The sequence below is a fragment of the Pseudophryne corroboree genome, chromosome 8 (genome assembly GCF_028390025.1).
Source record: "Pseudophryne corroboree isolate aPseCor3 chromosome 8, aPseCor3.hap2, whole genome shotgun sequence".
Classification (NCBI taxonomy): domain Eukaryota; kingdom Metazoa; phylum Chordata; class Amphibia; order Anura; family Myobatrachidae; genus Pseudophryne; species Pseudophryne corroboree.
In genome coordinates this window covers 461,787,165-461,812,109 of record NC_086451.1, presented here as the reverse complement: position 1 = coordinate 461,812,109, position 24,945 = coordinate 461,787,165, and the positions used below count along the sequence as shown (strand labels likewise).

Genomic DNA, 24,945 nt, shown 5'->3' with positions numbered 1-24,945 from the left:
ATACTAATATAATAGATGTAATAAGACATCAATCGGAAAACGTGACAAAAAAATTGCAACTCCCCCAAACCCTTATAAGCTTTGATCGGACGGGAACACAGGCCGTGTTTGGCGTGACATTTCTCCTACAATAGAAACTTAACGAAACAGGCACAATTTATATCAATTTCGTCTGGTAGAGGAAGTTTGCAAAGAGCAAATTAAGTTCCGTGACATTTGAAAACATAATAAATGCAATTATTTAGTCATTAGCTGAATTTATCGTTCGTTTTTTTGCTTGTTTTGCACAAGATCTAAGAACAACTTATTCATTATGTAACAGAGTTTGGCGAAGATCTCAACTTTTCCATCCAAGCAAAGGCATAGTAAGCGTCGGTCATTTTATTTTTAATTGGACATTAAAACTAAAAAGGGGCAATTTAGCAAAAACGTGATAAACTGTAGCACTTAGGTTTAATTACCCTCTTATTTATTGTTAATCCCCCTGAATATACGCTCCTTACCACTGAATTGCAGTTTTCCTTGCTGCTCATTAGGATCTATTCACGTCAATGGCCATTAGTGAGCCGTAAATGCCTCAATACGTTGCTCTATACCCCAATTCGACTTCAATGTGTTAATTGTGCCACTTACACGCTATCAATAGCGAAACCATTTTGTGTAGATAATTTAATAATCTCCCAAGTAGCTGCTTTATTCTCCTGTCATAATGCGGCATTCATTCATATCGAGATCAGCCACCTGCCAACCCTGAGTCCTCCCGCGCCAGTAACAGAGCGGCGCTTTCGCAAGACAAAATAAGAATTTATAACTATATCATAAATATAACTCCATCAGGGGAACGCGTTTAATTACAAATATACATCAACAATATTCTGTAGAATTCTGTTTACAGTGTATAGTGGATTAGTGGATTAATTGCGGTTTTAGTAACTCATGCCGCTTCTATGCATCCGGCAATACAAATGGCCCAGGATCCGGTCCAGATAAAACTACCTACCTACAGGGCTGCCACCAGGGGAGGACTGCTGGGACTCCGACAGAGAAGGGACCCGCAGGATTAGGGAGACTATATAAATTATTTTCTGTAATATAATTTTCATTTATAATACTTCTGTACTAGTCACTATTTATTGAATACTGTATGTGTCAACTACTAGGCAAAAAAACATGAGATCATTTACAATCAACTTGGGTTAAAGGCACAATAATTTGCCCGGGTGGGGGAGGAGGGGTGTCGAAAGGTTCAAATTGTTGACATGAACATAGTCATGAGTTTTTTTTTTTTAAATTTACATTTTCATACACGTGGACTACAAATGAGAATGGTAACCTTGCCCGAAGCATGGTCACGCAATGGTCCACTAATTGGGGTTCCATTGTGCTGAAAGTTAAAATTTGACACCAAAAAAACATGGAAAATCTCAAGTTGACCTTTTTCATGTGTCGATCATTTCCGTGTTGACCTTTTTCACGTCGGCCTTGTTCATGTTGACCTTTTGGAGTCGACCTAGACACTGTCCACCTTGCTGTCGACCTATTGACCCATAACCTGTAATGTGCCCATGCCCTCATTTTTTTATATCTGGTTCTACCAGTTCTAATGCCTGGGTATAGTTTAGACTCACCATTTAAGGTAGGTAGAAATATACGATTATGTGGACATTTAAATACCAAGATGAAGTCACAGTTGCACTCTAAAGAGAGTGGAGTTTTGGCACCAGGAGACTGGAGAAGAATCATCGGGCTCTATCCCAAACGTTGTTAAGGGTCCCAGCAATGTACTGTTCCACCAATGGCTATTTACCGAATGTCGGTTCTCCTAACTCGCACCGGCTTATTTGCAGACAATAAGACAAACCACAATTATTTTCATGGCGTTTTCCCCTAAGGCTTCTGTTACACGAAGGCTGACCAGTGATGTACGGGCGCAATCTGCCATCGCTCCCGAAACTCAATAAATAAGGCGCTTGTTTTTTTCTTTCTCTCTCTCCCTTTCAGAATGATCTCTGCGTTGTGTTCTGAATCTGGCTGGTCTCTGATAAATAATATTACCTAAAGGCAGCAGGCCAGTTTTCACACGCCGCAATGTAAGTAGTTACTATAATTGGAAAATCAATACGCAATTGAAATGTCTTTCTTTTTATTCCGTCTGACAGATGACAAACCCCAGCTGAATTATTGGTCTGTTTTCGGTACATACCACAACTCCAAATTGCTCCGGCTCACACAGGTCTTCGTATTCGCTCTTCAGCTGCGACAACAAATTCAGCTCCTTCTGCTCCGGCAGATTCTTTATCAGGTTCTGCAACACAAAGTGGTTTCGGGGTTACAAACTGTTGTTTAAGACCTGGGTTGTTCCTTAGGTTGACCAAGAGCCAATTACACTTGAAATTACAGATAAATTCGGCTATATAGGCAAATAACTGAGATTACAGAAGCAGTGAGCGATATACTACATTAAATTCATCCAAGTCCCCTAATCAATAACTTCTCTCTATATGATCTTGTATAACAAATGAACAAATGGAGAATAAATGACTTAGACAACAATTAAATGGCACTGTAAGATAAAACAGTGGCGGTAAGAGCATAAGGAACGGGATGCGGTTAATTTACCTACATTCAAAATCCCGACATGGTCAAAATACCGTCATTTAAAATATCTACAAGGTCAAAATACTGACATTTAAAATGTCGGCAGGTCAAAAAGTCGCAATGAGTTTTTCATTGAAACCGACTTGTTCATACTTTACCATCCCAGTGGACCTGGAGGGGGGAATATAATAGTGTGCCGAACGCAGCGAGGCACCGTGCCCGAAGCATGGTGAGCGCAGCGAGCCGCGCGAGGGGACGCGGTACACTTATACGATGTTCATGTCGACTTATGTCAACATACACAACAAAAAACCTATGAAAAACTGACTTTTTGACCTGTCGACATTTTAAATGTCGGTATTTTGACCTTGACGGTATTTTAAAATGTCAGTATTTTGACTTTGTCCTTGTTTTGATCTTGTCTGTATTTTGACCATCGGTCAACTGTTGTCAGAATTTTTATAATAATAATAACGATAATAATAATAGTAAAAGTAATTAGAAATAATAATAATAATAATAATAATAATAATAATAAAAATTATTAGTATTATTATTAGGCAAAATTCCAACAGCTTTCTTGGGCAGCTCAGTATAGAGAATACATTAACACCCTAATTATTTTGATAGAAGTGTATCTTCATGTCATTATTTGGCTTTGCACCTTGTGTCCTGCTCATATCTATAACACCGGCTAAAGCCTATCTGATATGATTTGTTTAAAGAACTGGGACCTGTGACATCACAGAGAATGCGGCTTATCAGCTGATTGATACATACTGGCCAGACAATGAAATGAGCAGGTGGTCTCTGCAGATCCTTGTCCCGTGGAGTTAAATCATTAACCCTACCAGTGCCAGAGAGGCCTCAGGAAACCGTTCTGCTATTGACTCACTCACCGTCTTAATATATTATCAGAGATATATCCGTCAGCTCACCGAGTACATGTTTTAATAATGCATTGTTGTTTCAAATAAATATAAAATACGATTTACTATTTATTTAATGTATCTGCCGCTTCCAGCACCGCAGATGATGTGTTTTGGCCTACGGCAATATAAGTTGGCATGACTAACGCTCGGGGTCAGAAGGATGATGAGTGAAGGGCTGCTTCCTGCATCAATTATACCCTTGTATTGAGAGCTCCAAACCTTCTACCGAGCATCACACACAGAGAAGCCGGTGGCTGTGTATCTACAGAGACGTCACCTGTCCCCCACATCTCCGGCACAAGTCCCAGGATAAATATCAATAAGTGGTGAGAGGAGATTGTCCCCTAAACTGTCCCCGCTGAACACAGTACAACTATTCATATTCTGCATGTTGGAAAGTCGCTCTTATTTGTTTGGATAGTTTCAAGAGACACAGTTATCAACATCATAATAAAAATAACTTGTTGAACATACACCCATCAGCCATAACATTAAAACCCCCTGCCTAATATTGTGTAGGTCCCCCTCGTACTGTCAAAAAAACAGCTCTGACCCATCGAGACATGGAGTCCAGAAGACCTCTGAAGATGTTCTGTGGTATCTGGCACCAAGATATTAACAGCAGACCTGTAAGATGCAAGGTGGGGCCTCCGTGGCTTGGACTTGTTTTCCCACACATCCCACAGAAGTTCGATTAGACTGAGATCTAGGGAATTTAGAGGACAAGTCAACACCTTGATCTCTTTATCATGCTCCTCAAACCATTCCTGATCAATTTTTGCAGTGTGGCAGGGTGCATGATCCTGCTGAAAGAGGCCACTGCCATTAGGGAATACTGTCGCCATGAAGAAGTATACTTGTACTACAACAGCAATGTTTATGTAGGCGATACGTGTCCATGTAACATCCACATGAATGCCAGGACCCAAGGTTTCTCAGTAGAACATTGCAGGGAGCATCATATTGCCCCCACCGGTTTGCCAACTTCCCATAGTGCATCATGGTGCCATCTCTTCCCCGGGTAAACAACACACACGCATCTGATGTACAATTAAACGTGATTCACCAGACCAGGCAACCTTCTTCCTCTGACCCATGGTTCACGTGTCCACAGTAGATGCTGTCGTTGGTGGACAGTGGTCAGCACGGGCAATGTGACCGATCTCTAGCTATGCAGCATGGGCACTGTGTGTTCTGACACTTTTCTGTGATAGTCAGCATTAACGGTTTTCAGCAATTTGTCCTAGAGTAGTCTTCTCTGGGTTAGGAGCAGACGGGCTAGCCTTCGCTCACCATACATATCAATGAGCCTTAGGAGCCCCATGACCCTATGGCCAGTTCACCAGTTGTCCTTCCTTGGACCACTTTTAGTAGATACTAACCACTGCATACTGGGAATATACCTCAAGACTTTTTGGAGATGCTTCTACCCATTTGTCTAGCCATTACAATTTGGTCCAATGCTCAGATACTTACGCTTGCCCATTTTCTTGCTTCCAATACATTCATTTCAAAAATGGTTTGTTTACTTGCTGCATAATATATCACACCCCTTGTCAGGTGTCATTGTAACGAGATAATCAATGTTATTGACTTCACTTGTCAATGGTTTTTTTGTTATGGCTGATCAGTGTAACTCAGATTTCAGCACTGTGTTGCTCTATTTGATCTGGTCCCATTGTTTGAGTAAAAATAAACAAATATATATTCTATGGATAGATTTTCATGTATGATGACTATTTCGGGCTGCCATGAGGGGGTGGGGGGAATGGAGGCAGCAGGAAGCCACAGACAGAGTTATATAGTGGAAAGAGCAGGGTCTCCAGCAACACAGAGTATATCAGGACATGAGAGATGTGTCAGTGAGGAGGGTATCACACATGTGACAGGGGCAGTGTGACTTGATGTGAGGAGGGGAATGGAGGCAGCAGGAAACCACAGACTGAGAGTTATATAGTGGGAGGAGCAGGGTCCCCAGCAGCACAGAGTATATCAGGAGATGAGTGATGCATCAGTGAGGACAGGGCTGAATGTGACAGGGGCAGTGACATGATGTGAGGAGGGGAATGGAGGCAGCAGGAAGCCACAGACTGAGAGTTATATAGTGGGAGGAGCAGGGTCCCCAGCAGCACAGAGTATATCAGGAGATGAGTGATGTGTCAGTGAGGACAGGGCTGCATGTGACAGGGGCAGTGACATGATGTGAGGAGGGGAATGGAGGCAGCAGGGAGCCACAGACTGAGAGTTATATAGTGGAAGGAGCAGGGTCTCCAGCAGCACAGAGTATATCAGGAGATGAGTGATGTGTCAGTGAGGACAGGGCTGCATGTGACAGGGGCAGTGACATGATGTGAGGAGGGGAATGGAGGCAGCAGGCAGCCACAGACCGAGAGTTATATAGTGGGAGGAGCATGGTCCCCAGCAGCACAGAGTATATCAGGAGATGAGTGATGTGTCAGTGAGGACAGGGCTGCATGTGACAGGGTCAGTGACATGATGTGAGGAGGGGAATGGAGGCAGCAAGAAGCCACAGACCGAGAGTTATATAGTGGGAGGAGCAGGGTCCCCAGCAGCACAGAGTATATCAGGAGATGAGTGATGTGTCAGTGAGGACAGGGCTGCATGTGACAGGGGCAGTGACATGATGTGAGTAGGGGAATGGAGGCAGCAGGGAGCCACAGACTGAGAATTATATAGTGGGAGGAGCAGGGTCCCCAGCAGCACAGAGTATATCAGGAGATGAGTGATGTGTCAGTGAGGACAGGGCTGCATGTGACAGGGGCAGTGATATGATGTGAGGAAAGGAATGGAGGCAGCAGGAAGCCACAGACTGAGAGTTATATAGTGGGAGGAGCAGGGTCCCCAGCAGCACAGAGTATATCAGGAGATGAGTGATGTGTCAGTGAGGACAGCGCTGCATGTGACAGGGGCAGTGACATGATGTGAGGAGGGGAATGGAGGCAGCAGGAAGTCACAGGCAGATCATCAATGGAATATTAAGGTTCCAGCAGGGGCGCTTTAACAGAGGAGGGGGCCCGTGTGCAGACTCTTGTCTGTCATGTTATTGACTTCACTTGTCAATGGTTTTTTTGTTATGGCTGATCAGTGTAACTCAGATTTCAGCACTGTGTTGCTCTATTTGATCTGGTCCCATTGTTTGAGTAAAAATAAACAAATATATATTCTATGGATAGATTTTCATGTATGATGACTATTTCGGGCTGCCATGAGGGGGTGGGGGGAATGGAGGCAGCAGGAAGCCACAGACTGAGAGTTATATAGTGGAAAGAGCAGGGTCCCCAGCAGCCCAGAGTATATCAGGAGATGAGTGATGTGTCAGTGAGGAGGGTATCACACATGTGACAGGGGCAGTGTGACTTGATGTGAGGAGGGGAATGGAGGCAGCAGGAAACCACAGACTGAGAGTTATATAGTGGGAGAAGCAGGGTCCCCAGCAGCACAGAGTATATCAGGAGATGAGTGATGCATCAGTGAGGACAGGGCTGAATGTGACAGGGGCAGTGACATGATGTGAGGAGGGGAATGGAGGCAGCAGGAAGCCACAGACTGAGAGTTATATAGTGGGAGGAGCAGGGTCCCCAGCAGCACAGAGTATATCAGGAGATGAGTGATGTGTCAGTGAGGACAGGGCTGCATGTGACAGGGGCAGTGACATGATGTGAGGAGGGGAATGGAGGCAGCAGGGAGCCACAGACTGAGAGTTATATAGTGGAAGGAGCAGGGTCTCCAGCAGCACAGGGTATATCAGGAGATGAGTGATGTGTCAGTGAGGACAGGGCTGCATGTGGCAGGGTCAGTGACATGATGTGAGGAGGGGAATGGAGGCAGCAGGAAGCCACAGACTGAGAGTTATATAGTGGGGGGAGCAGGGTCCCCAGCAGCACAGAGTATATCAGGAGATGAGTGATGTGTCAGCGAGGACAGGGCTGCATGTGACAGGGGCAGTGACATGATGTGAGGAGGGGAATGGAGGCAGCAGGGAGCCACAGACTGAGAGTTATATAGTGGAAGGAGCAGGGTCTCCAGCAGCACAAAGTATATCAGGGGATGAGTGATGTGTCAGTGAGGACAGGGCTGCATGTGACAGGGGCAGTGACATGATGTGAAGAGGGGAATGGAGGCAGCAGGAAACCACAGACTGAGAGTTATATAGTGGGAGAAGCAGGGCTCCCAGCAGCACAGAGTATATCAGGAGATGAGTGATGTGTCAGTGAGGACAGGGCTGCATGTGACAGGGGCAGTGACATGATGTGAGGAGGGAAATGGAGGCAGCAGGAAGCCACAGATTGAGAGTTATATAGTGGGAGGAGCAGGGTCCCCAGCAGGACAGAGTATATCAGGAGATGAGTGATGTGTCAGTGAGGACAGGGCTGCATGTGGCAGGGATATGATGTAAAGAGGGGAATGGAGGCAGCAGGAAGCCACAGACTGAGAGTTATATAGTGGGAGGAGCAGGGTCCCCAGCAGCACAGAGTATATCAGGAGATGAGTGATGTGTCAGTGAGGACAGGGCTGCATGTGACAGGGGCAGTGACATGATGTGAGGAGGGAAATGGAGGCAGCAGGAAGCCACAGATTGAGAGTTATATAGTGGGAGGGGCAGGGTATACCAGCAGCACAGAGTATATCAGGAGATGAGTGATGTGTCAGTGAGGACAGGGCTGCATGTGGCAGTGGCAGTGACATGATGTGAGGAGGGGAATGGAGGCAGCAGGCAGCCACAGACCGAGAGTTATATAGTGGGAGGAGCATGGTCCCCAGCAGCACAGAGTATATCAGGAGATGAGTGATGTGTCAGTGAGGACAGGGCTGCATGTGACAGAGGCAGTGACATGATGTGAGGAGGGGAATGGAGGCAGCAGGAAGCCACAGACTGAGAGTTATATAGTGGGAGGAGCAGGGTCCCCAGCAGCACAGAGTATATCAGGAGATGAGTGATGTGTCAGTGAGGACAGGGCTGCATGTGATAGGGGCAGTGACATGATGTGAGGAGGGGAATGGAGGCAACATAAAGCCATAGACTGAGAGTTATATAGTGGGAGGAGCAGGGTCCCCAGCAGCACAGAGTATATCAGGAGATGAGTGATGTGTCAGTAAGGACAGGGCTGCATGTGACAGGGGCAGTGACATGATGTGAGGAGGGGAATGGAGGCAGCAGGAAGCCACAGACTGAGTGTTATATAGTGGGAGGAGCAGGGTCCCCAGCAGCACAGAGTATATCAGGAGATGAGTGATGTGTCAGTGAGGACAGCGCTGCATGTGACAGGGGCAGTGACATGATGTGAGGAGGGGAATGGAGGCAGCAGGAAGTCACAGGCAGATCATCAATGGAATATTAAGGTTCCAGCAGGGGCGCTTTAACAGAGGAGGGGGCCCGTGTGCAGACTCTTCACAGCAGACTCTGGCATTGTGCCAGAGTCTACTATGCATGCACAGGTCTACGGTAACATGGCGCCCACCATGTTCTAGAGACTAAAATCCTACTGCGCATGCGTGGCGGACAATTTGCCATCAATTTTTTTCCCCGTCACTGCAGCACCGACGCTGGACTCAGGAAAGGGAAGTAAAAAAAAAAACCATGAGTGCAGTGTGTGCGCTGTGGGCCCACCTGGAGCCAGGGGCCTGGGTGCACCGCACCCATTGTACCCATTATAAAAACTCCAATGGTTCACAGCAGCCTCAAAAAGTAATAATGTGAGACTTCTGTCAATGATATGGGAATCTTGCAATGCTAAATACACATAGGCGTGCGCAGCACATTTTATTAGGGGGTGCACTTTTGGAAGGGTGTGTCTAGCACCATCTATTGACGGTCAACACAATATAAAATATCCACCCATGTACCAATCCTAATAAAGCAGATACATTGTCAGATGTTGTGTTGTGCACCAAACAAACACCCCTGATGGCACTCACTGCAATTACACTGCTCCTCCTCATCCTGATATGGCTCCCCCTCTCTTTCCCCTGCAAGCTGCAGCAGCTTACTTACTAGTCAGTCACTCACTGACACTGACAGTCACAGACTAGTACTGCTGCTGCTGCTGCTGGAAAAACGAGTGACGTGTCAATGCTGCTGCCGACCGCCTGCCAGTATTGAATTTGTCTTCCTAAGAGGAACGCTGGCTGCATGCTGCTCCTTATCAGTGGCTGGCGTTGGCATAGCATAGAAGGAGAGAGGTGGGCATGTGGCGGGTGTGCGTGCGAGCAGCATGACGTAATTACATCACATCACGCTGTTTTTGTAAATGGAGGTGGAGCCGGGAGTTTGAAAGCCGGTGGCAGTGGCACTCTTGATTAACCCAGGCGTCCGGTCAGTAATGTAGTCCTGACAGGGTGCAGCGCAGAGGGGACAGTAATCAGCCTGCTCGGCGATCGCTGCATCAGGCATGTGAGATCGGGGTGCCAGATATTAGGGGGTGCCTGTGCGCACCAGGCACCCCCCCTGCGCACACCTATGTAAATACACCTCTATACCAAACAAATGGCAGATATCCAACTTGTTATTTTACTGGGGAGTGATAGGGGGGTCAGCAGCAATGTGTGGAGTCATATGAAGCCTCCCTACAGAGATGACTCCGTATAATTGTACACCAGATGTTCTTTCTGGCTATTATTTTGAATTTCTCAGCTACATAATATACTGTAAGTATTCATTATAAAAGACCAAACTCAGTTCAACAATTCTGCTATTTAACCTTAATAAGCCTGAATGTTTTATGAAGAGAGGGCACTTTATAATACGCCGATAGTCAGCACTTAGCTGCATTAAGGAACTATTTCAGAAACACAAACCATTAAAATTTTGGCAATTATTTTACAACATTCCTAAAAACTTTATTTTCTTTAAATGTTAATTGCGATCTTAAAGGTTAGTTAAGTGAGGGAGCTGATCCGGGATGCCCTTTTCCTTCTTGCCAAGCGGTAACCTTTCCTTTATGCTTCCAAACCTGGGACATTAACCCCGTGGGGAGAGAGGAGCCAGCGACGCAGGAATAAGGTGTAAAGCGTAACCTTAGTACAGTCATCAGAATACGGGCTGCACGTTCTCATAATGCCGAAGCCGAGAGATAAGCTGCGGCAGCGTCACGGCGCTCAAAGTTTCCAACGGTATAAAAAAAATGTATCAGCAAAAAAAAAAATTAAGAAAAAACTTGCAAAGAAAAAATTTAAATATTCAATGGTGCGTGGATTTAAAAAAAAAAAAAACCTGCAGCGCTGGCTGGGGTTTTCTCACAACCACAGAGTTTTCCCTATTCAATTGAAGGAGAGAAAATAAGCCGCAGTGATTTCTGTCTGAATTTTCCTAAAATCGTTATTCTTAGGAAAAATTGTCGGGACTTGCCCTAGAACCCCTTGGACTCCCCCCCACCCCCCTTAATGATTAATTAAGCAATTGAAGAGTCCAATTACCTTAATCAGTCCTTAATTACCTTCTGAAGTGCTGTCTTCTTCCTCCAGATCATGGAAGGCTAGTTTTCTGTGAAACCCTAATACCCCCTGTCAGGTGTGGGACCCCCGATGTGTGTGTGTGTGTGTGTGACCCCCGTGTGTGTCCGGTATCAGCACCAGGGTGAACTACATCTCCCAGCAGCGCCTCCCTTTCCAGCATCCTCCTCCACAGTGGAACGATGGAGGGGAGATGACAGGGATCCGCGGAGACAACCGGTGTACCCCGTGTTCAGTGGCCGCATTTTCTTTTCATCCCACGTGATTCTCCCCGCAAAAAACCCCAAAACTATTTTTTATTTATTAGATGCAGCGTGTATCGGGAGCACGCATACCCACAGGTATCCAAAATTGGGCGTGAGGCCCTTTTTTTGCGGGCAAAACCTCCCATCTAATTGAATATGCCCCTTATATGCTAATGACAGGTCCAGTACATGTGACAGATTAATTGCAAACACTACAGTATTCATAGGCCAAGTAACGGCAGGCTGAAATAAGTATGGGAGCAACATATCACCACTATAGTCACACAATGTATTCATTAACCAGCTGTCAAATATTTTTTTTTATAAATATAAAGTGCCGCTCTCATAGTAAGAACAATGGAAGAACATTCCGAGCTAGTTAGACATGTCGCTGAGCATCTCTTTATGCCCTGTCCAGTCCATTGTACAGAAGTTGATGAAGGATGAGCCTACAGCCACACTGTTTAGATCCGGCCGCCCGCCACCGTGCAGTTACTGGACGAGAATGGTGCTTTTCGGAGAAGCTAATGCAAAACCAATGGTGATATTAAGCGAACTTCCTTAGCTAAATTAGTTATTGTCTGCGATGTAAGGTAATGCTCATAGGTCAGCAATCTATGGAAACTTAAAAAAACAAAAACACATTTTTACCCGCAAATAGTTCATAAAATGCCACCTAGAAAATACTGCAGGGAAGTGGCGGAAAATCTTCGGGGGCGGGATGTACTAAACGGAAAATGCTGTAAACCCCCTGTTTACCGCATTCTCCTAATGTACTATCCCCCGGCCGCCAGGTCAGTGCCGCAGCGGGGTTCGCCGGCTTTCACTGGCAATAGCCCATAGATGCCAATGAGCTTCTCTCTGCAGTGCTGTGTGAGGGATCCAGATTGCCGCTGGGGATTGCAGAAGACAGCTCTTATCGGAAGAGCTGTCCTTCGCAATGCTAAACGTATATGTAAGTACATATTCCATCAGCATCATGGCGCTGGGCGGTGATGTACATTAGTACATCCCACCCCTGGCCTGAGAAGTGCAACCTTTTGTCCTGAATGCTAAGATATATGTGTGGTACGAATTAAACACAGCACTCCAGCCAGAGCTTGCCCTTGGCAAAGGCAAAGGCCCAAGAGCATCTTGGCAGGCTGGACATCTCAATTCTAATTCGCTGTATTGCAGGTGTTGTCGCTGCTGTAGCGTCATTGCACTTGCGGTGGCCAATGCAATACATTTTTTACTTGTTCATTGCGGCACAGCATGATGGCATGACGTTGCACAGCACCTCTGAGAAAGGCAGAGAGGAGGTGGGCAGCCAGAAGACATAAAAGAAGGTAAGTGTGGAAGATGGAGAGACACTTGTGTGGGCTAGGGCTGGAGTCTACAAGTACTCATTCATGTTTAGTGTGCACTATTTTTAACAATGGCCCTCATTCCGAGTTGATCGGTCGCAAGGCGAATTTAGCAGAGTTACACACGCTTAGTCTACGCCTACTGGGAGTGTATCTTAGCATCTTAAAAGTGCGAACGAAGTTTACGCAATATTGCGAACAAAAAAAACTTAGCAGTTTTAGAGTAGCTCCAGACTTACTCTGCCTGTGCGATCAGTTCAGTGCTTGTCGTTCCTGGTTTGACGTCACAAACACTCCCAGCGTTCGCCCAGACACTCCCCCGTTTCTCCGGCCACTCCTGCGTTTTTTCCGGAAACGGTAGCGTTTTCAGCCACACGCCCATAAAACGCCGTGTTTCCGCCCAGTAACACCCATTTCCTGTCAATCACACTACGTTCGCCGGTGCGAACAAAAAGCCGTGAGTAAAAATCCTTTCTTCATAGCAGAATTACTTAGCGCAGTCGCAGTGCGAACATTGCGCATGCGCTCTAAGCTGATTTTCACTGCGATGCGAAAAAAAAGAACGAGCGAACGACTCGGAATGAGGGCCAATGTTCATTCATCTTCTGGGAGCCCATGCCCATTTCTCATGTGCAAAGAAGCTTCCACATGGGGGAAACCAAATTGGTCAGGGCCATCTCTGACTCCAGTCATTCTACGAGAATACTTGACAGCAGCAGAGGCCACCAACCATGCCAGCACTGGAGGGAAGATGCACCTAGCTTTTAAATCTTGGACAAATACTTCTGCCAAAGAGTAACTTTATGTTCCAACAGAACCATGATCCAAGTGGCTTAATAAGTCAAAAGTAGGTTTTACAGTGAGCCAGTCAGAGTCCTGGCCTTACTCCTATCGAGATGGGTGGCAAGACCTCAAACTCACCGACCATTGCTGCACCCCAATTAACCTAACCCAGATTGAATATTCCGCAATGGACTAAAATTGCTCTCTATTAGGAATCAAAGCTATCCAAAAAGACTACTGGCTACAATAAATACCTAAGACAGCACAATGAGTATTGACAAAAGAGAATAAATACTTAGAGAATTCAGATTTTTCCATATTTTTGTTTTTTTATTTTATTTCTTGTGTGTGCAAAAATGGACATGGGGGGCAGATGTATTAACCTGGAGAAGACATAAGGAAGTGATAAACCAGTGATATGTGCAAGGTGATAAACGCTCCAGCCAATCAGCTCCAATGCGTAAATTAACAGTTAGGAGCTGATTGGCTGGTGCATATATCACCTTGCACATATCACTGGTTTATCACTTCCTTATGCCGTCTCCAGGCTTAATACATCTGCCCCAGAGTACGAAGCCATTACCCAGTTCTGAGGTTGTGGGAGTCTGAACATGCAACAAGGAAAGATTTCCCCCATGGGAGATAAATACAAACCATAATGGGACTCCTAAAATCCAAATTGCCATGCCCTGAGTAATAGATTCAGGAGTGCGGCTTTCAAGAACACCAAAGTACATTAAGGGCTTACAACAAACAGCCAGACAAGCATCACCACCAATAAAAGGCCACCGATGGGCAAGAATACAAATCTGGAAAAGGAAAGGCCTCGGTTGTCTGCAGGGCAGAGCAAACTTGGGCTGGACCACCACCCTAAGGAAAGCATAGTGGAATAAAAATGATTAAAACAATCTTTGAAGAAGCAGACTGGGATTCAATCAAATGTCTCATCAGCCAATCACATCAGCAACTGCCAATAAAAGGAACGGCAAGAGCTCATTCGCAATCTGATTATCTATGTGCAAGAAGGGCAAAGACATTTATACAGTATATATGTATTCCTAGTCTCAGGTGCTGTATGCTCGATACAACCTCTTAACTATTTAAAATTATTCTTAGTCGTATAACTATTTTGAATATATTCCATGGCAAATTAATTCAAAAAAGATAAATGTTTACGAAAAATCCAGTTGAATAAAGTAGTTTCCCTAATATCTAGACCACTTACCTCAGCACACCTACCTAAACATACAACAAAGTAAATAGAAATAAGATTGATTTTTGTAAACATACAGTCCTGCTTAAAACTCTGTGCTGCTGTTGACACTTCTGTTCTTTGATTGGCTACAAGTTCGCCTAATGCCATCAACAGCCAACTGATGTGTCCTCGGTTTTGAAAGGGTGCAGATAGTGCTCTGACCATAGTGAAACGCACATACGGACAAAATAAAAGCTATTAAAAATGATAAGCTATTTACATTTACCCAGAATGTACAGCTTTTGTTTTATTACGCTGCCACTTTATTCACGGCTGAAGGGCCAAATTCACTCCATGGGGAACCCAGAAGGTGCCGTCCAAATTGCCATCACAGGCCTCTTCTGAAAGGTTGTCAGGAACAGAAGTGCAGACAGGATTTCTGCATTACCATACACAGCACAATGCACACCATCACTGGGGACGCTCGTACAGTCTTGCCGAAGAGCTTGAACTGCTGCATCAAATTGATAACATGTCAAAAACAAAAAAAAGTTATTCTGTGCGTGTTTTGTGCCCAGTCCCCAAGAAGCACTGCAAAGGAGACAGAGCGTACGGGTGCGGAAAACACGGTCTAATTGTGCGTCGGTTATCAGCAAAGTGTCTGCCTTTCTATCTGATGTTCCAACCATCTGTGCCGATACCTCAGAGTCAATACGAATGCCCCCACCTGACCTTGTTTACCATTGTGTTTCCATATGTCTTTAAATCTGTTTACAAACGTACAATTAACCTTCAGTGCATAGAGTCCCACGGCATTCGCATAGCGCAGCTTTTATATACAAACACGGCACAGAAAAATAACATTACCCGGTTTAAAGGGGAACTAAAGACGTTTACAATTATAGATATGACACAGAATGGTTGGCATTTTCCTGGCCATCAGTAGTATGCCAATCTACTACTATATGTAACCTTGCCTATTGAACGTGAGTATACGGAACATCCTCAAGAGCGCACCAGTGGCTTAAGTCCTTCAAGACAAGCGGTAGCTTACATTAATATGACCATGCTCATTCTCTGGGTTTTGGACGAGAATAATGAATTTCTAGATCAACCCCCCTGCCTTTATTTTTTTTTTACCAGCATGGACCAACTAGTAAGGGGTCGGTTTATTTTGTCAGCATGAGCATGACTACATAGTCATCATGTAGACGTCAAACATGTTGACATGGGTTAGGTATGAATGTAGGTATGTCAAACATGTTGACATGGACAAACTCTCAACATGCGGCTGGTCTACAGGGATATGTTGACATGATGAACTGTTGACAAGCGGTCCCTGGTGTCCCAGGGGTGTCTTACCTTTTCCAGCTGCTGCAGCAGGTCCAGAGTCTTCTTCCAGGTCCCAGTGGTTAGGGAATATCAATTCTGTTGCGGAGTCTGAGGAGCAGCATTCCGGCAAGTAGTTCACCCCTATCCCTAACTCTAACCCTCCCATTAGTGCTTAAACCTTATCCCTCCCCTGCCCCTTACCCGCCTGGGATGGTGGCTAGGGCTAAGATAGTGTGGGGGGCGGGGGCTATGGCTAATCACAGGGGCTGGTGGCTAGGGCTAGACTCAGGGGAGGGTGTCTTCTAGTGCCTAACCCCCCAACCCAGGCCCTAACCCTCATCCTAATACTTACCTTCGGGATGTCGGTAGTCAGTGTTCCAGCACCGGGATTCAGTGTGGTGTGGGGATTCCAGCGTTGGTCACATGATCCAGACCAAAGCAATACTGATCTTGATATTCCCCGCCCAAATCATGATTATGCTATTAATGTTTATCAATTTCTTAGAATACCAATACCCAAATTCTGGTAGTATGGTCCAATCCAAGGTCATTGCCACAATTTATTATTTCCGACCACTGAGAACCTTTACCGTTAATTATTAATGGCACAATTCTGCTTCATCCCTACACAATTAATAACTATCACAGCATTATGGGACCCATATATAAGCCACGTATTGGGAAAATCCAACATCGGGATCCGCAAGTCAGGGATTTTTAAAATGCAGTTTCTTGCCAAATCCCTGATGGATCGCCAATCTTTGATATCTGTTGATCTGCGAATCGAAGGCGTCAGAATAGGGAATTGGCCTGTAGATAGATTTATGGGCCCCATCTCCTATATAATAGCCCAGATCTGTGACTTTGTGCCTCATTTGCTAACGCTGGGCGGAGTCACAACACTGGGCGGAGTTAGTCAAATGAGTCACAGATCTGGGCAAATCTAAAGGAGACTAGGAGCAGAAGCAGATGGTATTATGGGCATGGCTCAGGCAGGGGTGCATACCTCCGAACTTTCTTCAGGCAGACAGGGGTGCATACCTCCCAGCTTTCTTTAGGCAGAATGGGGGACACACGCACAGCAAAAAAGGGGCGTGGTTAACAAAAAGGGTGTGTGGCTTCGTGGAGGACCCACGATCGCGAGCCACGCCCCGTTTTCATCAGTGAGGGGGCATGCCCAGCGCTCTGTGAGCAGCTGGCATGCCCCCAGGGGCAGATTATGAGTCTGGGGGGCCCAGGGCACTTGAGACATCTCATTGCTGTGCCTGCTGTGGGTTTGGGGGCGTGGCCTAATCGTCGCCCGCGTGGTCACGCCACTTTATGCAAATTCCAGTATTTTTTTTTTTTTATAAGATTTTGGCCCCTCAGCTAGGGGTAAATCCAGACCCCCCCCCCCTACACACCCGCACAGGCAGAAGAAAGCAGGGAGGCTTCTGCCTCCCTGCAACACCGCAGACCTGCCTACACGCAGCAGCGTGTGCTGACTGTAGCACAATGCTGCTGCTGTTACTGGCAGGACGGAGGAGCTTCAGAGCTGGGACAGAGCTACTCCAGCCGGGGGCCCCCAAAAACGTGGTATGTACCCCCTGGCCCCCCCCCCTTATGTATGTACCCCCTGGCTCTGCTGCCGGTACCCCCTCTTAATCCGTACCCCCTGATGCCCCCTCTCTCTGTCTCCACTAAATAGACGCTGTGCGCATGCGCACAGTGTCTATTCACCGCTGCTCTGCTAAGCAGAACAGCAAGTACAGGAGCTTCCCAACTGCCCCCCCCCTCCCCCCCCCCCCCCCGTGGGACACTGCGGCCCGCGGGTGGGACAGCGGCACAGGCCCCAAAAAATGGGACTGTCCCACGAAAATCGGGACATTTGGGAGGTATGGGGGTGTGTGAGGGGGTATGCCGTACAGACAGACGGGCACCGGCTCACTGTGTACTTGACCCCCCACATCAGCATACTCAGCAGGGTCTCTCTGGCGCGGAGGAGCGTCACTTTCTGGCACACTCCACGCTTTTTAGCTGCAGTTTTGTGGGGCAACTGCTGCTGTGCAGGTTCCGTACTGCCTCTGTTATCTCCAGCCCCAGCAACCCCACCGCTACCTGCAGTGCTGCCGCCTGCAGTGAGGTGCACCCAGCTCCTCACACTTTAGCTGGCGGGCAGCGCTGCAGAAGTCCGCGCTGCTTGCAGGCTCCGACCCCCTCCTCCCTCCAGCCGCAGCGTCTCCTGGGGGCTAACCAGTCACTCCCAGTCTCCCCTTACCACAGAGCCCGGCAGCCGCGAGTTCTGCGCCGCGTGCATGCTATGACCCCCTCCTTCCTCCAGCCGCAGCATCTCCTGGGGGCTAACCAGTCACTCCCAGTCTCCCCTTACCACAGAGCCCGGCAGCTGCGCGAGGTCCACGGTGTGTGACTGAGGAGGGGGGGAGGGATGCGGACGGGCAGAGGAAGCAGGACTCCAGCCTGAGAGAGTCAGCCATGCCAAGTCTCCACCAGCAGCAGATCCCAACAGGTTGGAGTGGAACAGCAGCAGCCAGCAGCAGTGACTCCGGTAAGACACATCTGTCTGTCACCACTGTTTTGTCCCTAATACCAATCTCTCCCGTGCCCTGTGTTCTGTCATGTCCCTGTCACCCCTGTCCTTGCCCTGTCACCCCTGTCCTGGCCCCGTCACCCCTGGCCTTGCCCTGTCACCCTTATCCTGGTCCTTTCACCCTTATCTTGGCCCTGTCACCCTTATCCTGGCCCTGTCACTCTTATCCTGGCCCTGTTACCCCTATCCTGGACCTGTCACCCCTGTGCTTGCCCTGTCAACCCTATCCTGGCCCTGTCACCCCTGTCCTGGTCCTGCCGCCCCTACCCTAGCCCTGTCACCCCTATCCTGCCCCTGTCATTTCTGTCCTGGCCCCGTCGCCCCTGTCCTGGCCCCGTCACCCCTGTCCTGGCCCCGTCACCCCTGTCCGGGTCCTGTTACTGCATACCCTCCAACTACCTTTTTGCCAGGTACAGTACCTGCAGCGCCTCCAGACCCCTCCCCAATGCACCACACCTCCGCACATTCCCCTCCACCACATGCGGCACTCCACCACTCCCCCACACGCTGTGTCTCCAGACCCCCTACACCACCGGTGGCTCCCACTCCGCTGCCCCTCCACCACCCACAGCACCTCCAGACCACCTCCACCATCCACCCCCCATATATGACTCCCCCCACACTTGCCCCCCCTCTACCCGCAGACACCCTCCTCCATTTGCGGTCCCCCCTTCACCCACGGCACCCCTGCACCCGCCCCTCCACCACCTGCAGCGCCTCCGGACCCCCTTCCCCATCCGCCGCACAACCTGCACCCGCCCCTCCCCCACCCACGGCGCTTCCGGACCCCCTACCCCACCCCTTGCACCCCCACCCCTTTTCATCCCACAGCACCTCCGGAACCCTTAACCCATCCGCAACATCCCTGCACCTGCCCCTCCCCCACCCGTGGCACACCTGCCCCTCCCCCACCTGCAGTGCCTCCGAACCCCTCCCCCATCTGCAGCCCCCACTCCTCTGCCCCTCCCCCACCCTCAGCACCTCCCGACCCTTCCCCATCCGGCCTCCCCCCCCCCCAGCTTCCACCCCCACCCTCCACCAGCAGCATCTACAGACACCCTCCCCCATCCGCAGTCCCCCCCGCACCCACTACATTCTGTACATCGTGCCCTGCAGGTGCTGTTCACGCCGTCGCAAGGGGCTGCGCCTCTTTCACCATCGCACGCCCTTTCATTGTGCAATATTTACCCACTAACAAAGGAATGCAGGTAATACTCCATATAATACTAATATTAAACCCCAGAAAGGCATGCAGGGGTTAACGGGGCGTAGCCCCTTGCGACGGTGTGAAGAGCGCCCGTATGGCGCGATGAAGCACCTAGTTCAGAGGTTTCCAAACTTTTTTGAATCACGGCGCCCTAGAATATCAGAATTTTTTTCACGGCACCCCTAGGCCAAAAATTTCTTATTGAGGAATTTAGAAAGAAATATTACATTAAGTAGATCGTGTTTATATGTCATCCTTAGGGTCAGTTGTGTGGTGAGGGACAAGATTTGCTTCTGTTTGGCCACATATTTTATGACTGGCAGCCACCAGCACTGGTTTTGCCTATTATATTGACCATGAATAATTTGAATTGGTCCTGGACCACCAACCCAGGGCACCCCTGCAAGTGTCCCGAGGCACCCCAGGGAGCCACGGCACACAGTTTGGGAACCTCCGACCTAGTTACTTATATTAGATTAGAAGTCACGTGAATGCTTTATTTCTCCTCAGAGACTAGAGTTCTGGATTAGATAACTTAATTAACAAGTCAAAATACGTACAGAAACATATTACCAAAAAAAAAAAAAAACCCAAACCGCAGCAAATGTAGACAAGGAATTTTTAAATAACATTGGAGAAAAACCAAAAATTAATTATGTTGCTTGAGGGATAGGATAGGTAGAATCGGACAATCCTAGAATTAACGGTCCCTTATAAGATTGGGAATTTGGGCAAATAAGTGGTAAGTGGTGTACTTTTATTCCATCCAATTGTAGATCTGTACACATCTCAAGTTGGGTCCGGCTCAGCAGCAGAATAATAACCTGGTTTATGTCAAGCCATTATCAGTGTGCTTTAACGCAAAGTTGTGCAGTTGTCGGAGACATACAGGTCTGTATTGGTGAATACGCACAAACTCTTGTTGTGGAAAGTATTGTGTAATATGCATAATTTCCGCAATGCAAACTAGCCTAAGATTTCAAGTCCCACATCTAGGATATCTGTAGTCTGAATTAATACTGTACAATGAAACGCGTAGTGTAATACAGAGTTCATTTATAGCAGACAAGGGTATTGTGTATCTCGGATTAAACTGTAAACTACCTTTACAGTTTGTAGATTGGTTAATTAATGAGCTTTGTAATAAGCAGCTATTAAATGGTCATTGCTGTATTTGCTTAGCTATTATCAGTAACCATAGAAAAACTCTTCTATTGAAAACTTTTTAATATAACACTAAAATCACTTTTTGCTCAAGATCCATAATAATTAGAGTAATTAGGTGAAACCAGTTGATGCTGAATACAGAAAAAGCTCACATTCTCTTCTTTAATGAGACACTTTGATTCGCTTTGTGTTTGATTCATTTTACTAGGTATAATTCAGAGGTTAGACATGAGACTCTCTTCCCAACTAACTAGATTTAGTTAAAAATTGTTTCACACAATTCACTGCTTATGTCTCTACTATAAAAGTTATGTGGATTGGCAAAGAGTGATAATTATTAAATGGAGTTAAATATAGACAAAGAGTCACAATAAATAATGTGTGCACCTAAAGTTAATACATTAAACGTATTATTATTGAAAAACTGTTCCGTAATAGAAAAAGGAGTAAAACAAACATAAAACTCACACATGTTGGGTGAAACGGAAACATGGACAGACTACCCAAAAATGACAATTTCTCAAATTATTGCATTAACTTTAAAATATCCACTGCTGCCCCACGGCCCCTACAAGGTCACTAACAGAAGGTCAATGTGCTGTTACGTTCCTGATGCTCAGAACTAGAAAGATGTTGCGAAGTGAGTCCAGAGCACCAGGACGTGACGCTGAAATAGGGATGGTACGGGAATAGCCCCTAGCACCCTACCTCCGTTGTTTTACCCGTGTGGTCAGTTTACACCTGAGTGACTATGGTTTCTTGGGCACACGGCAGCCGCGTTTGAAGGGCGGATTAGGTCTGCCCAACTCCGATGCCCCCAGGTCTTAGAGTGAGACAAAGCGTGAACCGAGACAGGATAATAACAAGGGGACCTCTAACTAAAGTAAACAGAAGCTAGGGGCTACTAACTACTCTAAAACTAAATATATGTGCGGCACGCCGCCAAAGGAAAAGAACAACAAAAGATACCACTCTCCACTCCCCCACACGGCACCGCCGAGTTCCGGGGAGGACAGTGAAAAGCGGAAACCTCCGCAAAAACCACCAATACAAAAAAGTACCAAAAGGACTAAGCGCAACACGCGGCAGAAGCCGCTACTCACGAAACCGGGAGAGAACCCCAACAAACGAGAACCCCCAGATGACCGCAACAGGTTCACTTGAACAGGAAGGATTCCCAGGACCGGCTTCAGAACTCCAGGACTCAGGAGCACAGGGAGCAGGATCGACCAGATACAGCGGACCAGGAACAGACGTTACAAGGCAGGAACAGCATACAGGAAGCTATCACCGGCGTCTGTGCCAGGTAGTGAGGGAGAATATAACAGGGAGCCCTCCAATAGATGCAGCGAAGCTTAATTAGTAATGTCGTGCAGCTGCCCTGCTGCACGACCAGAGCTAACAGGTGTATTGATTGATAGGAAGCAACGGGGAACGCAGTTCGCCTGTGGCGTCCCCGTTGCTAAGGGTCCGGCGGCTACGCGCGCACGGCGTCCCAGCGTTGCCAGGGACCCGGCGGCTCAGCGCGCACGGCGTCCTGGTGTTGCCAGGGACCCGGCGGCTCAGCGCGCACGGCGTCCTGGCGTTGCCAGGGACCTGGCGGGCAGGAAGGGAGGTGCGGTGGCCGTGAGCGTCGCTCGGAAGCAGACCGAGCGGCGCCGCGGACCGCGGCACCTAACATGTGCATGGTCATCGTTTTCAGGGCACAAACTAGGGGTGGGTAAGTGGTGTGGCTGCCCAGGGTACAAGGCCCAGGAGAAAGCACCACATGGCAATATAATAGTTTAAGTCTAATTAAAAGAATGTTACTTTACCACAAATACATATGAAACATGGATATACTACCAGAGTCCTTGAGAGGATAGTTTACCTCATTATTTTCCTTTTAAGGGCGATACTGTACCTATGGTTGATGTATAAGATCTGTTAATCACCCCGTTTACATATACATATAGTGAAGCTTTCAAGTATGGATTTACAGAATGTAACCATTGGATGCATTAGGCTCCTTCTAGGTGTATAAAACAAGGCACTGGGGAGATTATATTCTTCTAATTAGGCCCATCATCTACAGCAAGGGTCGTCAACAAATGGCCTTCCAGCTGCAATTTGAACTACACTTTCCAGCATGCCTTGCAACAGTTTTAGCATGGCCAAATAGCAAAACTGTGGTAGGGAATTCTGGGATGAGTATTTCTATAGCAGCTGGTTTATTATTTACCCCTGATCAGGAGGGTATAAACAACACATTATCTGACTGTCACACGCTGATCTTATATCATGGTCTTTATAGCTAGTTTTTGGGCATCAATTAAAGCTATACATCCTAGTTACAGTACAGATGGGTCCACATTTATCTTGACCTTTAATAGGATTAACTGAGACTGGCCAATCGGACTTAATCCCCTGCCGTAATGACTTAATCCCCTACTGTATTGTTCTCTGTATTGTATTGCAGTTGAGAACAATAGATGAAGGGTTTATGCTAATAAATCATGTTGTGCCTAGGCACAGAAAACTAATCAAGATAACCGTGGACCCATCTGTATGTAACAATACACAGGCACTTTAGAGGGCACCATGCTTTTTTAAATACAACATTCCAAGGGCCACAGAAGTAGAGACATCTTAAGAACTTAAACTTGAAAACCACAGATTGAACTCACTTACAAGTGCGACTAACACAGACTAAACGCGTTGTGTTGAGTATCCGGCCTTCGCGAGCCACAAAAAGGTCTCTTATACAAGTCCCATTTTTGTGCTTTTTATTTACAGTCTATCACGGCACAAATCATTGCTTTTTGGGAACATAGATACAGACACGCACATTTTATAATCTGGCATCACTGGCACCAATTCTCCACTTGCTGCATCGTTCCCAGTAATTTCCAGGCTCTGCGGACAGCAGGCTGGGTGCAGATCATCAAAGCGTTGTTTTGTTTCAACAGACACAACATCGCCTTTAGCAAGAGAAGCAATTCTATCTAAATATGCTTATTAGTAGATCTCTCGGGGGTATTTTTATGTTAAAAGCCAGAGAGATAGCTCAGCTGTTTGACATTTTCCCACAAATATGTAAATTCTCTGCAAGGTTAACGCAGCCTTTTAACCTCTAGATACAATACAGACTAATAATGACAGGGTTTTCTGGAAACTTGGCCAGGAGGGGCTTTCTAAAACTTCTAACAAGAAGTGCAATGTCAGAAAAACTTTACCCTTAATTTAAAGATCTATCGCGGCAATAATACTTAGGCAAACAAATGCAGCTGATGTTGGCTTAAAGAATAAAAGCAAATATATGTATATTAAAAAAATAAACAAAGTCAGGCAATGGAGAGGAATAGGAATGGAAATCTAGTTTTATTAAATGTAGACACTTGGCACAGTTCTGGAGGGAAGTATTCTTTACAGGACGAGAAGTGTAAGGACAGGAGACTGAAGCATGACCGATATGAAGCTCGTGGGCAGGGCCGGAATAAGGCCACGTGTGAATGTATTCATTAGGAAGAGCATAAAACGGCAGCTGAGGGCTTGTGGCACGGCTAAGCGGGTAGTGTGACATAGGTTTGTGGTTTGGGACAAGCTAACTTGATAGTCTATCTTCCAAACACGGACAGCACTACTATAGGCAATTCTCAGAGGTTGCCTAGGGCACCAGTGCTTGCGGGGTGTACAAAGCACTGACTTATAGGGTCTATTTGCTAGGCCTTGGGAGAGTCATAAAGTGAAGAGGGAAAAAGTACCAACCAATCAGTTCCTAACTGCCATGTTACAGGCGGTCCTTGAAAAATGTTGTTTGGTACGTTATCTCTCCCAAAGACTTAGCACACAGACCAATGCCCAAGTTGCAGCCGACATGGAGCTCCAAGCTGCTGTTGCTTCTCCATTTCAGTGCTACTCCAAGACCCAGGAAGAGAGGATCCTACCGCCACCTCCCATCTGCTGAGGACAGCAGAGGTAGTGGGCTGCAGCGGTGGAGAGGGGCACCATTTCTGACAGAAGCCAACCAAGAGCATCTTTACGGCCATCCCTGGCCCAGATTTGGGGCAGATCGGTGGCCAGATTTCAGGCATGTCAGACGTG

The 24,945-nt window shown here is 47.0% G+C and overlaps 1 protein-coding gene across 8 annotated transcripts in view; it reads right to left on the bottom strand.

The window, feature by feature from the left end:
* DIAPH2 (diaphanous related formin 2) overlaps positions 1-24,945 on the bottom strand; it is a 1,435,719-nt gene that overhangs the window by 673,091 nt on the left and 737,683 nt on the right. For all 8 annotated transcript variants that reach the window (XM_063938356.1, XM_063938358.1, XM_063938359.1 and 5 more), the window contains one exon: positions 2,204-2,305. In XM_063938356.1, coding sequence (XP_063794426.1) covers positions 2,204-2,305 — 102 coding nt within the window. The remainder of the gene's footprint in view (positions 1-2,203; positions 2,306-24,945) is intronic.